The sequence below is a fragment of the Hylobates moloch genome, unplaced genomic scaffold (assembly GCF_009828535.3).
Source record: "Hylobates moloch isolate HMO894 unplaced genomic scaffold, HMol_V3 SCAFFOLD_1, whole genome shotgun sequence".
Lineage (NCBI taxonomy): Eukaryota > Metazoa > Chordata > Mammalia > Primates > Hylobatidae > Hylobates > Hylobates moloch.
In genome coordinates this window covers 161865302-161880971 of record NW_026652276.1, presented here as the reverse complement: position 1 = coordinate 161880971, position 15670 = coordinate 161865302, and the positions used below count along the sequence as shown (strand labels likewise).

Sequence of the window (15670 nt, the reverse complement as noted above, 5' to 3'; positions counted from 1 at the left end):
TCTACAGACCTCTGCATCCAAAAGCAACAGAATATATATTCTTCTCATCACCACATGGCGCATACTCTAAAATTGACCACATAATTGGACACAAAACTCTCCTCAGCAAATGCAAAAGAACTGAAATGATAACAACCACTCTCTTGGACCACAGTGCAATCAAATTAGAAATAAAGACTAAGATATTTGCTCAAAACCATACAGTTACATGGAAATTGAATAACCTACTCCTGAATGACTTTTGGGTAAATAATAAAATTAAGGCAGAAATCAAGAAGTTCTTTGAAACTCGTGAGAACAAAGATACAATGTACCAGAATCTCTGGGACACAGCTAAGGCAGTGTTAAGAGAAAAATTTATAGCAATAAATGCCTGCATAAAACAGTTAGAAAGATCTCAATTTAACAGCCTAACATCTAAAACAAAAAGAACTAGAGAACCAAGACCAAACTGACACCAAAGCTAACAGAAGACAAGAAATAACCAAAATCAGAGATGAACTAAAGGAGATTGAGACACAAAAAAAATTCAAAAGATCAATGAATCCAGGAGTTCTTTTTTTAATTAACAGAATACACTACTAGCTAGACTAATAAAAAATAAAAGAGAGAAGATCCAAATAAACACAATTAGAAACAATAAAAGGGGCATTACCATCAATTCCACAGAAATACAAATAACCGTCAGAGAATATTATGAACACCTCTATGTACATAAACTAGAAAATCTAAAAGAAACAGATAAATTCCTGGACACATACAACCTCCCAAGACTGAGCCAGGAAGAAATTGAATCCTTGAATAGACCAATAACAAGCTCTGAAATGGAATCAGTGGCTACCAATTAAAAAAATAAAAAAATAAAAAAAAAAGCACAGGACCAGACAGATTCATAGATGAATTCTACCAGAGCTGGTTCAATTCCTACTTGAAACTATTAAAAAAACTGAGGCAGAAGAACTCCTCTCTAACTCATTCCATGAGGCTAGCATCATCCTTTTGTTGTTGTAGAGACACAACAAAAAAAGAAAACTTCAGGTCAATATCCTTGATGAACCTTGATGCAAAAATCCTCAACAAAATACTGGCAAACCAAATCCAGAAGAACATCGAAAAGCTTATCTACCATGATCAAGTAGGTTTTATCTCTGCAATGCAAGGTTGGTTCAACATATGCAAATCAATAAATGTGATTTGTCTCATAAATGGAACTAAAGACAAAAACCACATGATTATCTCAATAGATGCAGAAAAGGCTTTAGATAAAATTCAACACTGCTTCATGTTAAAAAACTCTCAATAAACTAGGTATGGAAGGAACATACTTCAAAATAATAAGAGCCATCTATGACAAACCCACAGCCAACATGATACTGAATGGGCAAAAGCTGGAAGCATTCCCCTTGAAAATCAGCACAAGACAAGATGCCCTCCATCACCACTCCTATTCAACATAGTATTGGAAGTCCTAGCTACAGCAATCAGGCAAGAGAAAGAAAGGGCATCCAAATAGGAAGAGAAGTCAAATTATTCCTGTTTGCAGATGACATGATTCTATATGTAGAAAACCCCATAGTCTTTACCTAAAAGCTCCTTCAGCTTATAAATGACTTCAGTAACGTCTCAGGATACAGAATCAATGTACAAAAATCAATAGCATTCCTATACACTAACAACAGTCAAGCCAAGAGCCAAATCACAAACACAATCTCATTCACAATTACCAAAAAATAATAATAAAAAAGAATAAAATACCTAGGAATACAGCTAACCAAGGATGTGAAAGATCTTTCCTAGGAGAACTACAAAACACTGCTCAAAGAAATCAGAGATGACACAAACAAACGAAAAAAATGTTCCTTGCTCATGGATAGGAAGAATCAATATTGTTAAAATGACCATACTGCCCAAAGCAATTTAGAGATTCAATGTTATTACTATTAAACTACCAATGACATTCTTCCCAGAACTAGAAAAAAACTATTTTAAAATTCATATGGAACCAAAAAAGAGCCTGAATAGCCAAAGCACTCCCCTGAGCAACAAGAACAAAGCTGGAGGCATCATGCTACCTGACTTTAAACTATACTACAGGGCTACAATAACCAAAACAGAAAGGTATGGGTACAAAAACAGACACATTGACAAATGGAACAGAATAGAGAGCCCAAAAATAAGGCTGCAAACTTACAACCATCTGATCTCCAACAAAGCTGACAAAAATAAGCAATGGGGAAGGGACTCCCTATTCAATAAATGGTGCTGAGATAACTGGCTAGCTATATGCAGAAGATTGAAACTGGACCCCTTCCTTATACCATATACAAAAATTAACTCAAGATGGATTAAAGACTTAAATGTAAAACCCAAAACCCCTAGAAGACAACCTAGGCAATACTATTCTGGACATAGGAATAGACAATGATTTCATGACAGACACCAAACACAACTGCAATGAAAGCAAACATTGACAAATGGGACCTAATTCAACTAAAGAGCTTCTGTGCAGCAAAAGAAACTATCAACAGAATAAACAGACAACCTGCAGAATGGGAGAAAATTTTGCAAACTATGCAACTGACAAAAGTCTAATATCCAGCATCTATAAGGAACTTAAACAAATTTACAAGCAAAAAACAAAAATCCTATTAAAAAGTGGGCAAAGGACATGAACAGACACTTTTCCAGAGAAGACATACATGTGGCCAACAAGCATATGAAAAAAAAAAGCTCAACATTACTGATCATTAGAGAAATGCAAATCAAAACCACAGTGAGGTACCATCTCACCCCAGTCAGAATGGCTATTATTGAAAAGTCAAAAAATAACAGATGCTGGCAAGGTTGCAGAGAAAAAGGAATGCTTATACACTGTTAGTGAGAGTATAATTTAGTTCATCCATGGTGGAAAACAGTGTGGTGACTCCTCAAAGACCTAAAAACAGAACTATCATTTGACCGAGCAATACCATTACTGGGTATATACCCAAAGGAATATAAATTATTCTATTATAAAGACACATGCCCATGTATGTTTGTTGTGGCACTATTCACAATAACAAAGACATGGAATCAACCTAAGTGGCCTGGTAAAAAGAAATGTGGTAAATATACACCATGGAATACTATGCAGCCATAAAAAAGAATTAGATCATGTCCTTTGCAGGAACATGGATGGACCTGGAGGCCATTATCCTTAGCAAACTAATGCAGAAACAAAAAACCAAATACCGCATGGTCTCATTTATAAGCAGAAGCTAAAAGATGAGAACATATGGACATATAGAGGGAAACAACAGACATTAGGGCCTACCAGGGGTGGAGGGTGAGACGAGGGAGAGAATCAGGGAAAATAACAGGTACTAGGCTTAATCCTTGGGTAACTAAATAATCTATATAACAAACCCCCATAACATGAGTTTACCTATATAGCAAACCTGCACATGTACCCCTGAACTTAAAATAAAAATTTTAAAAATCTTCCTTGTCCTATTTAAACATAATTCTTGGTATTGCGGCAAATCTGAATTCACATGATATGCTTTGTCAAATTTTTCCAAAAACCTTTTTTTTTTTTTTTTTTTGAGACAGAGTCTCGCTCTGTTGCCCAGGCTGGAGTGCAGTGGCAATCTTGCTTCACTGCAACCTCTGCCTCCTGCATTCAAGCGATTTTCCTGCCTCAGCCTCCCAAGTAGCTGGGACTACAAGTGTGCACCACCATGCCTTGCTAATTTTTGTATTTTTAATGGAGACAGGGTTTCACCATGTTGGCCAGACTAGTCCTGAACTTCTGACCTCGGGTGATCCACCTGCCTCGGCCTCTCAAAGTGCTGGGATTACAAGCATGAGCCACCACACCCAGCCCTGTTTTGCTTATAATTTAAAGATTTAAAAAATATTAGAAATCATATACTTGAAAACTATGTAAATTTATTTTGACAATGTTAGATGTAATCCCAAAATGTATGAAGAAATGCACTGATTTAAAAATTTATTTGGGGATATGCTAGAAAAGTTTTTGAAGGCCATTATTTTAAGATATCTCAGATCTTCTGATCTTCAACCTTTGTGAAAAGATTAACTAAGCCATGGCACATGTTTACAGGGCCTTCATTTCAGCTTGATACCTCCTCAGCCTCCATCTAAAAGCAAAACTTGCTCTCAGGTACAAACTGATTTTGTGCATGTGGAAATAAAAAGAATTAGGATTAGCCAGTCACAGACTTCACAAAATGTTCCAGTACTTTAGTAACTGAATTGCTGCCAGGAGCAGCTGTAAATAAGAAAGAAATTCGATGTCCTTCAACTGCAATCCTTTTTGTTTTAAAACCACAACAAAAATCCTGTCCTGGATCACCACAACATAAATGAAGAAGCTTAAAAAGAACATCCTGGCCAAGCATGGTGGCTCACGCCTGTAATCCCAGCACTTTGGGAGGCTGAGGCAGGCAGATCACCTGAGGTCAGGAGTTCAAGACCAGCCTGGCCAACATGGTGAAACCCCATCTCTACTGAAAATATAAAAATTAGCCAGGCGTAGTGGCGCATGCGTGTTATCCCAGCTAGTCAGGAGGCTGAGGCAGGAGAATCACTTGAACCCGGGAGCCAGTGGTTGCAGTGAGTCGAGACTACACCACAGCACTCCAGCCTGGGCGACAGAGCGAGGCTCCATCTCAAAAAAACAACAATAAAAAAAAATCCTATTAGGAATACAAAAGCTTAAATTAAAAACAAACGAAATACTGAGACTGAACTACAGCAGCCCTAGGATCTATTATAAAACGCATGTTTAGTAAAGGCAAACACTAGTAAACTAGTGTAATCTCAGACCAGTCTGTCAAGTTCTCTGCTACGGTTTACTGTTTCCAAAGATACAAAGCACTCACTCGACTCAGTAAATATTTTTTGGATACCTATGCAACAGGTGCGAAAGGAAATCCAAAGTTCTATGCTAAAAGATTGCTACTCGCAAGGATCTTGGTTTAGTAGAGAAGGGGAATCAGTTTCCAAAAAGACTGAGAAAAGTGTCACTTATTCCTGTGAGGGGCTTTAGAAGAACTAGCGGCAATATGAAAAAATATATACTTTCACAAAGCTTGAGTGGAAAAGAAAGTTGCAAAAGGGACATTAGCTGGAGGAGGATGTAGAATAAATATGTTGTTTTAGGATTTATTCAATATATTTTTATTGACCACATTTATTAAGTACTGTTTTACATCCTGGTGATTAAGCAGAGAATAAAATAGAGCCCCTCTGTTTTAGTTAGGGAATTGGATTAGCTGCTCTACCAGGTCCAAACAAACAACGATTTTTAAAAGAACAAAGTTTATTTTCTCTTGCATAATGGTCCAGAAGTCTGTGGTTGACCCAAGGGAGGAGGTGCCCCAGCTCCCTTAGATTAGTTTGGGACTTAGGCTAGTGAGAACAGCTTTGACTTCCTTAATACATGGCTTCCATTTCCAGTCTGTATTTCTTTTTGCCATTTGCCAGACAGCAAGAAGAGGGAAGAGAAAGTGTATAGCAAGCAGCTTTCCTTTTAATGGACATGATCCAGTTCTACTCACATCTTACAGGACATAACTTTTTGATATAGCCTTAGCTTGCTGAAAGGGAGGCCAAGGAATGTCATGTCTAAGTAGGTCACCAAGTGCCCTGCTCAAATTCGAATGTGTTATTTCCTCTTACTAAAAAGAAAAAAAATGCAGAATGAAAACTGGGGATAAAGAGAAGACACAGTCTAGAAGAAGACAACTATAGGAAAGTAAAGAGAATGCGATGTATGTGAAGTTGTGGTGTCATAAAGACAAGAACGAAGGAGCTAATTTATAGGTAGTCAGTGACAAGTGAGCAGAGTCTTGAGTGAAGGCAGAGTATGAGTCATGTAGATTTCTGCATTCGAGACAGAAGGAATAGCTAGTGAAGAAGCCCTGAGGCAAGAGCATGCTTGTCATGTTTAAGGAACAGTGAAGTCACGGTGATAAAAGACAAACCAGAAGAAAGTGATGATATGGAACCAAGTGAATGAGACATATCGAGAGAGGAAGTAGTCTAGAACAACAAAAGTTGCAAAGGTGAAGCTTTGGCCATTGAAACTGGCAGCATGGAGCTCACAGGTGACCTTGACAAGTGGCAGTTTTGTGGCATGGTGGGCATGAAGGACTGAATGGAGTGAATTCAAGGGAGAGAGGGGGAAGTGGAATTACAGAGAGCAAATATGATCCTCTCCTTTGAAGAGAAAATGGGAATGACTTGAGTATGTGTTGAAGGTAAAGAACAGTAGAAATGGAGAGGCTAAGATACATGGAAGTGGAGTAATTGATGGTGCAAGGTCTCGGGAGATATACACGGGGGTTCCTCCTTTTACTCTTCGTCACCTAAAAGAAGATAAGAATGGTAGTGAATCAAGATGTTGGAGGAGGGAAGGAGGAAGTAGTGGGAGGCTGTGGAAATTCTAGCTAATAGTTTTAATTTTCTTTTCTGAAGTAGGAGGCAGTGTCATCTCCTGAGTGCAAGCAGAAAAGTTGTCTTCAACTATGTATAGTAGGAGTGGATAAGGAAGAGATTTGTATTGATCTGAGGTTTTGTGTGGGGGTTAGAGGCCAGGGTCAAAACCACTGAGAAGATTGGCAAGATAGTGTTTGAAGTGATGAATACTGTCGTGTCTCCTCTCAGTAATACAGCACTTTCTTCAGCCTACACTCTTCTAATGGCAGGATTGGAAAGGCAATACTTTCCCCAAACTCATCATCTTATCAAAAACCTCTGCCACGAAGATCATCAGGACTAAGCTCATTATACTGTTTACAGCCATCACCACCACAAGCCCAAGACCACCCACTTTTAAGCATGAACAGACAAGCAAAGACTGTCAGACATCTGAAGACTGCCTCGAGGTCAGACTCGTGACACCTGAGGCAGCACCATTCACTCACTTTTGGGAACAAAAAACTTGGAATCCTCTTTCACTGTCATTCACTTGTCAATCACCAAGCTCTGTTCATCCCACCTTCTAAATATTCCCCAGGGCACCCACTTCTCTCCATGCCCACTCTCCGTGCTACTGGTAACCTGCGTTTCTATCATCCCTCATTCTGATACTCCATCCCTCATTCTGATACTCTATCCCTCCAGCTCTCTGCGCAAAAACTGATCATATTGGCCGGGCACAGTGGCTCACGCCTGTGATCGCAGCACTTTGGGAGGCTGAGGTGGGCGGATCACGAGGTCAAGAAATGAGACCACCCTGGCCAACATGGTGAAACCCCATATCTCCTAAAAATACAAAAAATTACCTGGGCGTGGTGGTGCGCGCCTGTAGTCCCAGCTACTCGAGGTGCTGAGACAGGAGAATTGCTTGAACGCGGGAGGCGGAGATTGCAGTGAGCAGAGATCGCGCCATTGCACTCCAGCCTGGCGATATAGCGAGACTTTGTCTCAAAACAAAACAAAACAAAACAAAAAACTGATCATACCACTTGCCTGATCAAAAACTTTCGACGACTCTATCATTGCGTTTAGGAAAATGCCATCCAAACTCACCAAACTGGATTCCAACCCCTTTCTGACAGCACCTTAATCTCTCCCCACTTCCTCTGCTCATTCATCCACACCTACTGCCTCCTCACTGCTATGTCCTCTCTCCTGACCCAGCACTTGCTCTTTCTCAGTCCTAGAAGGCTCTTCTCTTCCAGTTCCCACTGCCCTTTTCCCTTTCCTGGCTAATCCCATACTCATCCTTCTTGTCTCAACCTAGTAGTCCTTAAGGAAGCTTTGCTGACCCCCGACACTGAGCGGGCGTCCCTGCTGTGTAGCACTGTGTTAGCCCTACCAAGTCAAGGCTCTCCTTGCCTGTTTCCTGCCGGAACCCTGTCTTTTTACTTCACTCCTGTCTCCTCAGCATTCCAGCACAGTGCTGGGTACATAACAGGTGCTCAAGACAAGTTTGTGGAATGACTAATGAGTGAATAAATCATTAACCAAATACCTTGGATCTCCTACTACATCATTTGCAAAAAAAAAAAAAAAGTTTAATAGAAATTAAAATGGACCCAGTGAGCTAGAGTGTGTGACCCTGCTTAAAAACGACAGAGTGGTTCTAAGAAGCAGTCCCAGCCTAGGAACCCGGGTATCCGGCCTGTGGACCCACGGGCAGGGCCTGGGGGGTGCACCGTGGCTTTCGGGCGGAAGGCGGGGCCTCCCGGCCAGTGACCCCGCCCCGAGGCGCCTCCTGGGCGGGGAAGGGCGGGGCTCGCGCTGGGAAACTCCCCTTCCAAGGCCGAGGCGCCGCTGCGCGTCCTCCAGGCGTGGTGGTGGGGTCGTGGGCCCCAGCCCAGTGCTCCAGGACACGGGCCGCACCGCCGCGGCCGCCATTTTGCCCGCGTCCGGGCTCCTGCAGCGGGAGGGGCGGTGTCCCGGCCGGAAGCGGCTGTGTGGCGGCCGCGCTGCCACCTCAGGTCAGTGAGTGAGACCCGGCCCGCGTCTCGGCTCTCGGGAGCGCCGCGGCCGCAGCGAGGGGCCCGAGATAGCCTAGATGAAAGGCCCGGGCGTCTCGGCGGGAAGCGCGTTCCGCGCTGTGGGGTAATCGAGCCGGGCGGGCGGCCGGCCGGCCGGGCCTCAGCGGGAGCCACCGGGGGCTGCGGGTGGCCGTGGGACCTGCGGAGACCTCCTCGGGGCTCAGGGAACACGCTGCAGTCTTCGCCGCGGCAGGCTTGTGGGGAGCAGCGTCCCAGCCTTTCCTGGGAGGCTCAGCCAGGTGCCTGGAGCGGGAGAGTCGGACTCAAGATTCCTTCTTTACCTGGAATAGCAGTGTGCCCTGTTCCCGTTGTACCCTCTTAAATACTATACTTCTTAAACGGCCTATCTCCCGGTGAGCTCTGTTCTCTTCTCATACGAGTAATGAAAATTCCTTAAGAAGATGAATGAAACCTCACACATGTTGTGGACTTTGCTGAATTGGTTAGCAAATGACTGCTTCTGCAGGCCTTTTGTATATTTTAAGGGAAATTTGGATATGTGCAGTGCATCTCCTCGAAGATGCTGATGGTGGAAATTTCTTGAAACTGCTCTCGTAATTTGCTGCGGTAAGAAAAGTAAAAGACAACATCAAAAAGCATGTGATTGGATACTTTGTACACTTAGTATTATTGTAATGTGTTGGACTTCACTGTCCAGTAGCCACATGGGATTGAGATGTGCTGTTAAGTGTAAAATACACATCGGATTTCCCAGAGTTGGTGCCAAAAAAAGTAACAATCCTCATTAATAATTTTTGCATTGATTACATATTGAAAGGATAATGCTGTTGATATGTTGGCTAAATAAAATGTGTTTTTAAATTTAATTCCACCTATTTTTACTTTTTACATGTGGCTACTAGAAATTTTTAAATCATGTGGCTCACACTGTATTTCTTTTGGACAGTGCTGTTACAAATATTCTGGTGAATGAACACAGAATCAGCATGGCTTTCCTTTGCTGAGAAATCACTGATGGGAAGTGAGACTTGTTAAACTTGAAAGGTGAGGATATAAATACAAGCTATAATTATTGCAAACCGCACCCCTTCTACACCTAATTTTTTAATGTCTCCAACATTTGGAAAAAACATTAACTTTCAGGGCTGATTAAGGGAATGGTAGTGATACTAACATCTGTGTGATGTGAAGAGCTCATTTCAGTTGATTGTCACAGCTTTGTGAGATGTAAATGGGATAGATTTTATCTCGGTTTTATGGTTTTGGAGTATTACAAGATTTGTTAGGATCTGAGCTGGCGAATGGCTGTAGGATTTCGGACTCTAGATTGTTTTCTTTACACCAGATTCTTGGTGATGTATGTTCATGAGCAAGGAACTGTTTATCCTGTATATCAGATGGTGAAAAAAATACACTTCTTAAAAGGGTGGACATAGATGCACCTCTCTATACAGGGCTACTCTTACGATGTGCAACCTGTGCAGTAGCACAGAGCCCAGCATTTAGAATGGCTAGCACTTAGTTTAATGGCCAGTCTGCTATCACTGTCTTGACGTTTTAAATAATTTTTAAATAAGGGGTCCTGCATTTTTATTTTGCACCACGCCTTGCATATTGTGTAACTGATCCTTTCTCTTTGCAGTAATCTAGGATGGAAGTTGAGACACCTTGGATAAGCACCCAAACATCTGGTCTTCACTTTACTCCTATGTGAAATTAGAAGAATTAGCTAGTCTTTTTTTCTCAAGTTTTGATTCTTTATGAATTACTGTCATCAGATTTTGTGGATGGCAATATAAGTATTTTAGGTGCATAATATTGGAAGAAATGCTAATACTCTCCGTTGAGAGTCATGTAAATCAAAGCTTTAAATTTTATGCTAAAACCCATATTTTGTGTTTTGTAAGATGGATTTTTCTATGTGGCATCAAGATTGCTTACCATAGACCACTGGTATAACGAGTAGGGTTGTGGAATGAAAGCCTAGATAAAAAGTGTGTTTGTTTAAACATTGATTTTTCAATGAGATGGGAAAATGGCCCAGATCTCATGATGTCTCCAATTAAGAGATTTCCTTTGTTTGTGGGGGTATGAGTATGAACCCTTATTTGGCAGTATCTGTTCCTCTTCTTTGCTGTCATAGCTGCTTCCTGTTACATGAGGTGCCCCTCTTCCTCCTCCTCCTTAAATTTTTAAACTCTTTTTAAGGTTGGACTTAATTTTATCACTACAGCGCAGGTTTTTTTTAGACCAGAGACTTCATCGGCTCATGTTTGCTGCTGTGTTCCTAGCTTTATAACCGTGCCTAGAACATAGAAGGTGCCCAATCAATAGTTACAGAATAAATGAAAGTATAATAGCAGACACTTAAATCTTGGCTGGAGCCAACCTCTCCTAGGAAGGGTAGAAGTGGAAGCATGAGGAAATAGATAAAACTTGGAGATAGCAGTTGTGAGAAGTGTCAGAGGGATCATTCAGCACATGCATTTATTTAACAAATGTTTATTAACTTCCTACTAAGTGCCTAGCACTGTACTGGGGACTTAGAGGTACAATGGAACACAAAAAATACTTCACCTGCTCTCATGGAGTGTATAATGCAGTAGAAGAGACAGAGATGGATGATTAAAGGGAAAGAATACTGTTTAATGACAATGTATGTCTGAGTAACCAGACCTCGACTAGGGAGGGGATGGAGGGTGGTTGATGTCAAGGTTGAGCAGGTATTAACTTAGCCCAGAAAACAAGGAACTGTGCTCTAACCAGAGGAAACATAATTTGCAAAGGTATGGTGATGAGGGAGGAGGGTACACTCTAGGAATTGAAAAGGACAGTGTAAAAGGACAGCAAGAATGTTGTGCCACAAGGCCGGTGCAGTAGGCAGAGACCAAAAGCATTTAGGGTTTTGTAGGTTATACTAAGAGCAGCTGGAGACCATTAGAGGGTTTTAAGCAAGGAAGGATAGCCTGGTCAAGGTTGTGTTGTAGAAAGATTTTTACTCTGATATTCTATAAAGCAAAATTTCTGAAGGACCAGGGGAAAGAAGAATAAAAGAAAAGCCTCCAGCACCACACACCAGATATGTTGTATACCTTAATTTACTGAAAACAGTTTTCAGAGGCTTGAGACTATCCTCTGTGTGGTAGCACTTGGAAGCCTGAGTGAGGAGACAAGATGATAAATAATTGGGTTGATCTAGGACTGGGGAAAGGCAAACCCAAAGTGGCAAGGAAATGAACACATTGAGGGTGCTAGTAAGAATATTGAAATGATTGATCTTGGGCTTGAGAAATGCTAAAGAAGGAAATAAAATCAGTATAAGAATTCCTAAATCAGTGGTCCCCAACCTTTTTGGCACCAGGAACCGGTGTCATGGAAGACAATTTTCTCACGGACGAGGGGTGAGGATGTGGTTTCAGGATGATTCAAGCGCATTACATTTATTGTGCACTTTATTTACATTGTACTATACAATGAAATAATTATACAACTCACCGTAATGTAGAATCAGTGGGAGCCCTTAGCTTGTTTTCCTGCAACTAGATGGTCCCATATGGGGGTGATAGGAGACAGTGACATCAGGCATTAGATTCTCACAAGGAATGCACAACCTAGATCCCTCTCTTGCTCGGTTCACAATAGGGTTTGCACTCATGTGAGAAACTAATACTGCTATTGATCTGACAGGAGGCGGAGCTCAGGCAGCAGTGTGTGAGATGAGTGGCTGTAAATAACAGATGACGCTTAGCTCCCTTGCCTGCTGCTCACCTCCTGCTGTGTGGCCTGGTTCCTAACAGGCCAGGGACCAGAACTGGTCTGCGGCCCTGGGAGTTGGGGACCCCTGGTCTAAATTATATGAGTCTATGAAATTTTAGACTGGTAATTCCTAACTGAAACTTTTGCAAGATCAAAAAAGAAAAGCAATTATGTTTGAGTTGAACTATTTAGTGTATCTTTATTAGATTAGTATTTATTAGATTAGTATAATATAGAGTCTATGCCAGGCTCTATATATGAGACTAAGGATAGAGAGGTAAGTGAACCATAGCTTTACCTTATGAGAACTGACAACAGAGTTGTACAGATGCCAATTGCAATGAAGATTTTAAGTATGTTCATTCATTTTGAATCTATTACCTTTTGCCAGCCTCAGTTAGAAACAGGCATTTAAATTTTTGTAGGCAACTTAATTATTGAAACACCATTTTTAACTATAGCTATTTTAGTTTGTGTGCTTCTGCTGCTAGAATATTTATTTTTTTCAAAAATTCTACTTTAACACTTACTCAAAGTTTGTAGAAGCGAAAACTGAAAGAGCCTCTAATGATCACTTAATCCACTTTCTCAGAGTGTGGTGTGTGCATACCACTGGTCATAAACAGGATGCTTTGTAGATAAAACACAATCAAGCCTTTTTAATAGTTATATATTTCAGTGTAGGTTAAAAATATATTTAGCATAGCATACCGTGATTCATGGACCTTATGAAGAGATTAAAGTCAATTTTCAGATTTTAAAAATGAGTCAGTTTAAAGAAAAATATTAATGGCATAAGTGTTACATGACTGAAGTTTGGGAAATACTAATCTAAACCAGCTCCTACGTTGTGTAGATGAGAAAACAAAGGGGTTCCCCACACACAATGACTTTTCTGAGGCATATAACTAATATATGGCAGAGCTAGGACTAGAACTCAGGTTTGTTCTGTACATTCCAGTGTTTATTCTGCCATACGAGGCTGATGCTTATTACTAAAGTTGAAGAAACCGCTATCTTAGTATGACATTGTACTTTAAATCTCCATTGTTCATTACGATGACCACATATGGTTATTTATATTAAAATTTGTTAAAATTAAGATTTAAAATTTGAATTAGTCACATTTCTAGTGCTCAGTAGCTACATGTGGCTAGTGGCTACCATATTGGACAGCATGAACATGGAACATTTCTGTCACTGCAGAAAGTTTTATTGGGCAGTGCTGCTTTAAACTATTGCTTAGGAACATGATTCATAAGTTTTCCCCCCTTCAAAGGGATAATACTTATTAATTTGCTTACCACACTGAAGTCGTTATAACTCTGAAGTTAAGCTGAAGGTACTAGTAACAGTGCAATTAAGATAATTGATCATGGGAAGTATAGCCAGGATGGGATTCTCAGATTCCTACCAGCTCATATTATTGGAAGTGGTTGTTCTTTCTCCTTTTTTTCAATAAATATTTTCTTGAATTCATAGCAGATAGAAGAAATACAAATATATTGAAAAAGAGGGTTCTTGAATAGAGAATTTTCTGACTTTCTGAATAGTTTATTCAACATAAGAATTATATTTTGTTGATATTTTAAAACTTTTTATTTTTAAACATTTTCAGTGAATGGATCTGAGTGGACCCTTTGATCACATCAGTAAACATGAGCGGTACCAAACCTGATATTTTATGGGCACCACACCAGGTTGATAGATTTGTTGTGTGTGACTCAGAACTAAGTCTTTATCATGTGGAATCTACTGTGAATTCAGAACTCAAAGCTGGATCTTTACGTTTATCTGAAGACTCTGCAGCTACGTTACTGTCAATAAATTCAGATACACCCTATATGAAATGTGTTGCCTGGTATCTCAATTATGATCCTGAATGTCTGCTGGCAGTTGGACAAGCAAATGGTCGAGTTGTACTTACAAGCCTTGGTCAAGATCATAACTCAAAGTTCAAAGATTTGATAGGAAAAGAGTTTGTTCCAAAACATGCACGACAATGTAATACCCTTGCCTGGAATCCACTGGATAGTAACTGGCTAGCTGCTGGTTTAGATAAGCACAGAGCTGACTTTTCAGTGCTAATATGGGATATCTGCAGCAAATATACTCCTGATATAGTTCCCATGGAAAAAGTGAAACTTTCAGCAGGTGAAACGGAAACAACATTATTAGTAACAAAACCACTTTATGAGTTAGGACAGAATGACGCTTGTCTTTCTCTTTGTTGGCTTCCACGAGACCAGAAACTTCTCCTTGCTGGTATGCATCGTAACCTAGCTATATTTGATCTTCGAAATACAAGCCAAAAGATGTTCGTAAATACAAAAGCTGTTCAGGGTGTGACAGTAGACCCATATTTCCACGATCGTGTTGCTTCCTTTTATGAAGGTCAGGTTGCAATATGGGATCTTAGAAAATTTGAGAAGCCAGTTTTGACATTGACTGAGCAACCAAAACCCTTAACAAAAGTAGCATGGTGTCCCACTAGGACTGGTCTACTTGCCACTTTAACAAGGGATAGTAATATTATTAGATTGTATGATATGCAGCATACACCCACTCCCATTGGGGATGAAACTGAACCCACAATAATTGAAAGAAGTGTGCAACCTTGTGACAATTACATTGCTTCCTTTGCATGGCATCCAACAAGTCAAAATCGAATGATAGTTGTAACTCCCAACCGAACAATGTCTGACTTCACTGTTTTTGAAAGGATATCTCTTGCCTGGAGCCCAATTACATCTTTAATGTGGGCTTGTGGTCGTCATTTATATGAATGTACGGAAGAAGAAAATGATAATTCTTTAGAAAAAGATATAGCAACGAAGATGCGTCTTCGGGCTTTATCGAGGTATGGACTTGATACAGAGCATGTGTGGAGGAACCACATTTTAGCTGGAAATGAAGATCCACAGCTCAAGTCACTCTGGTATACTCTGCACTATATCCTTTTCATTGTGAATTTTGTGAGGTGAATCAGGTAGAAATGTTCTTGAAGTTTGCTGAAAGGTCAGTCTGTAAATATGCTGAATATTTTATATACAAATACAAGTTACATAATACTAACATTATAAAGTAAAATTGTTCTAAACTTTTGAACTTGAAATACTGCTTTGTAGATTGTGTAGGAGGAAGAAAAGTGTATCTCTGCAATAGAGTCGAACCACCTTATTTACACTGATACTTATTATGAATTGGCTCCAAATCAAAATAAATTTAGCTTTGAAATATTTTGTTATGCATCACTAGTATTTCCTATGCATTTAAATACTTATGAAGCAATACACAGAAGATATGGATCAGAAATCTCCAGGCAACAAAGTATCATTGGTTTATGCAGGAATTAAATCAATTGTAAAGTCATCGTTGGGTAAGAAAATTCTATTTCATTTTCTCCAATATGCTTATAACTTTTGTACTTTTATTTTGCC

At 40.2% G+C, this 15670-nt stretch overlaps 1 protein-coding gene across 5 annotated transcripts in view; it reads left to right on the top strand.

The window, feature by feature from the left end:
* The first annotated feature begins 8264 nt into the window (after positions 1-8264).
* Positions 8265-15670, top strand: part of MIOS (meiosis regulator for oocyte development) — a 46117-nt gene continuing 38711 nt past the window's right edge. For 2 of the 5 annotated variants that reach the window (XR_004371040.2, XM_032760803.2), the window contains exons 1-4: positions 8274-8453; positions 9421-9518; positions 13849-15182; positions 15511-15609. Coding sequence is in view for 4 of the 5 variants with exons in the window: in XM_032760803.2 (XP_032616694.1) it covers positions 13889-15182; positions 15511-15609 (1393 nt within the window). In the remaining variant the exon portion in view is untranslated. The other 3 variants (XM_032760821.2, XM_032760813.2, XM_032760830.2) reach the window with 3 other exon arrangements.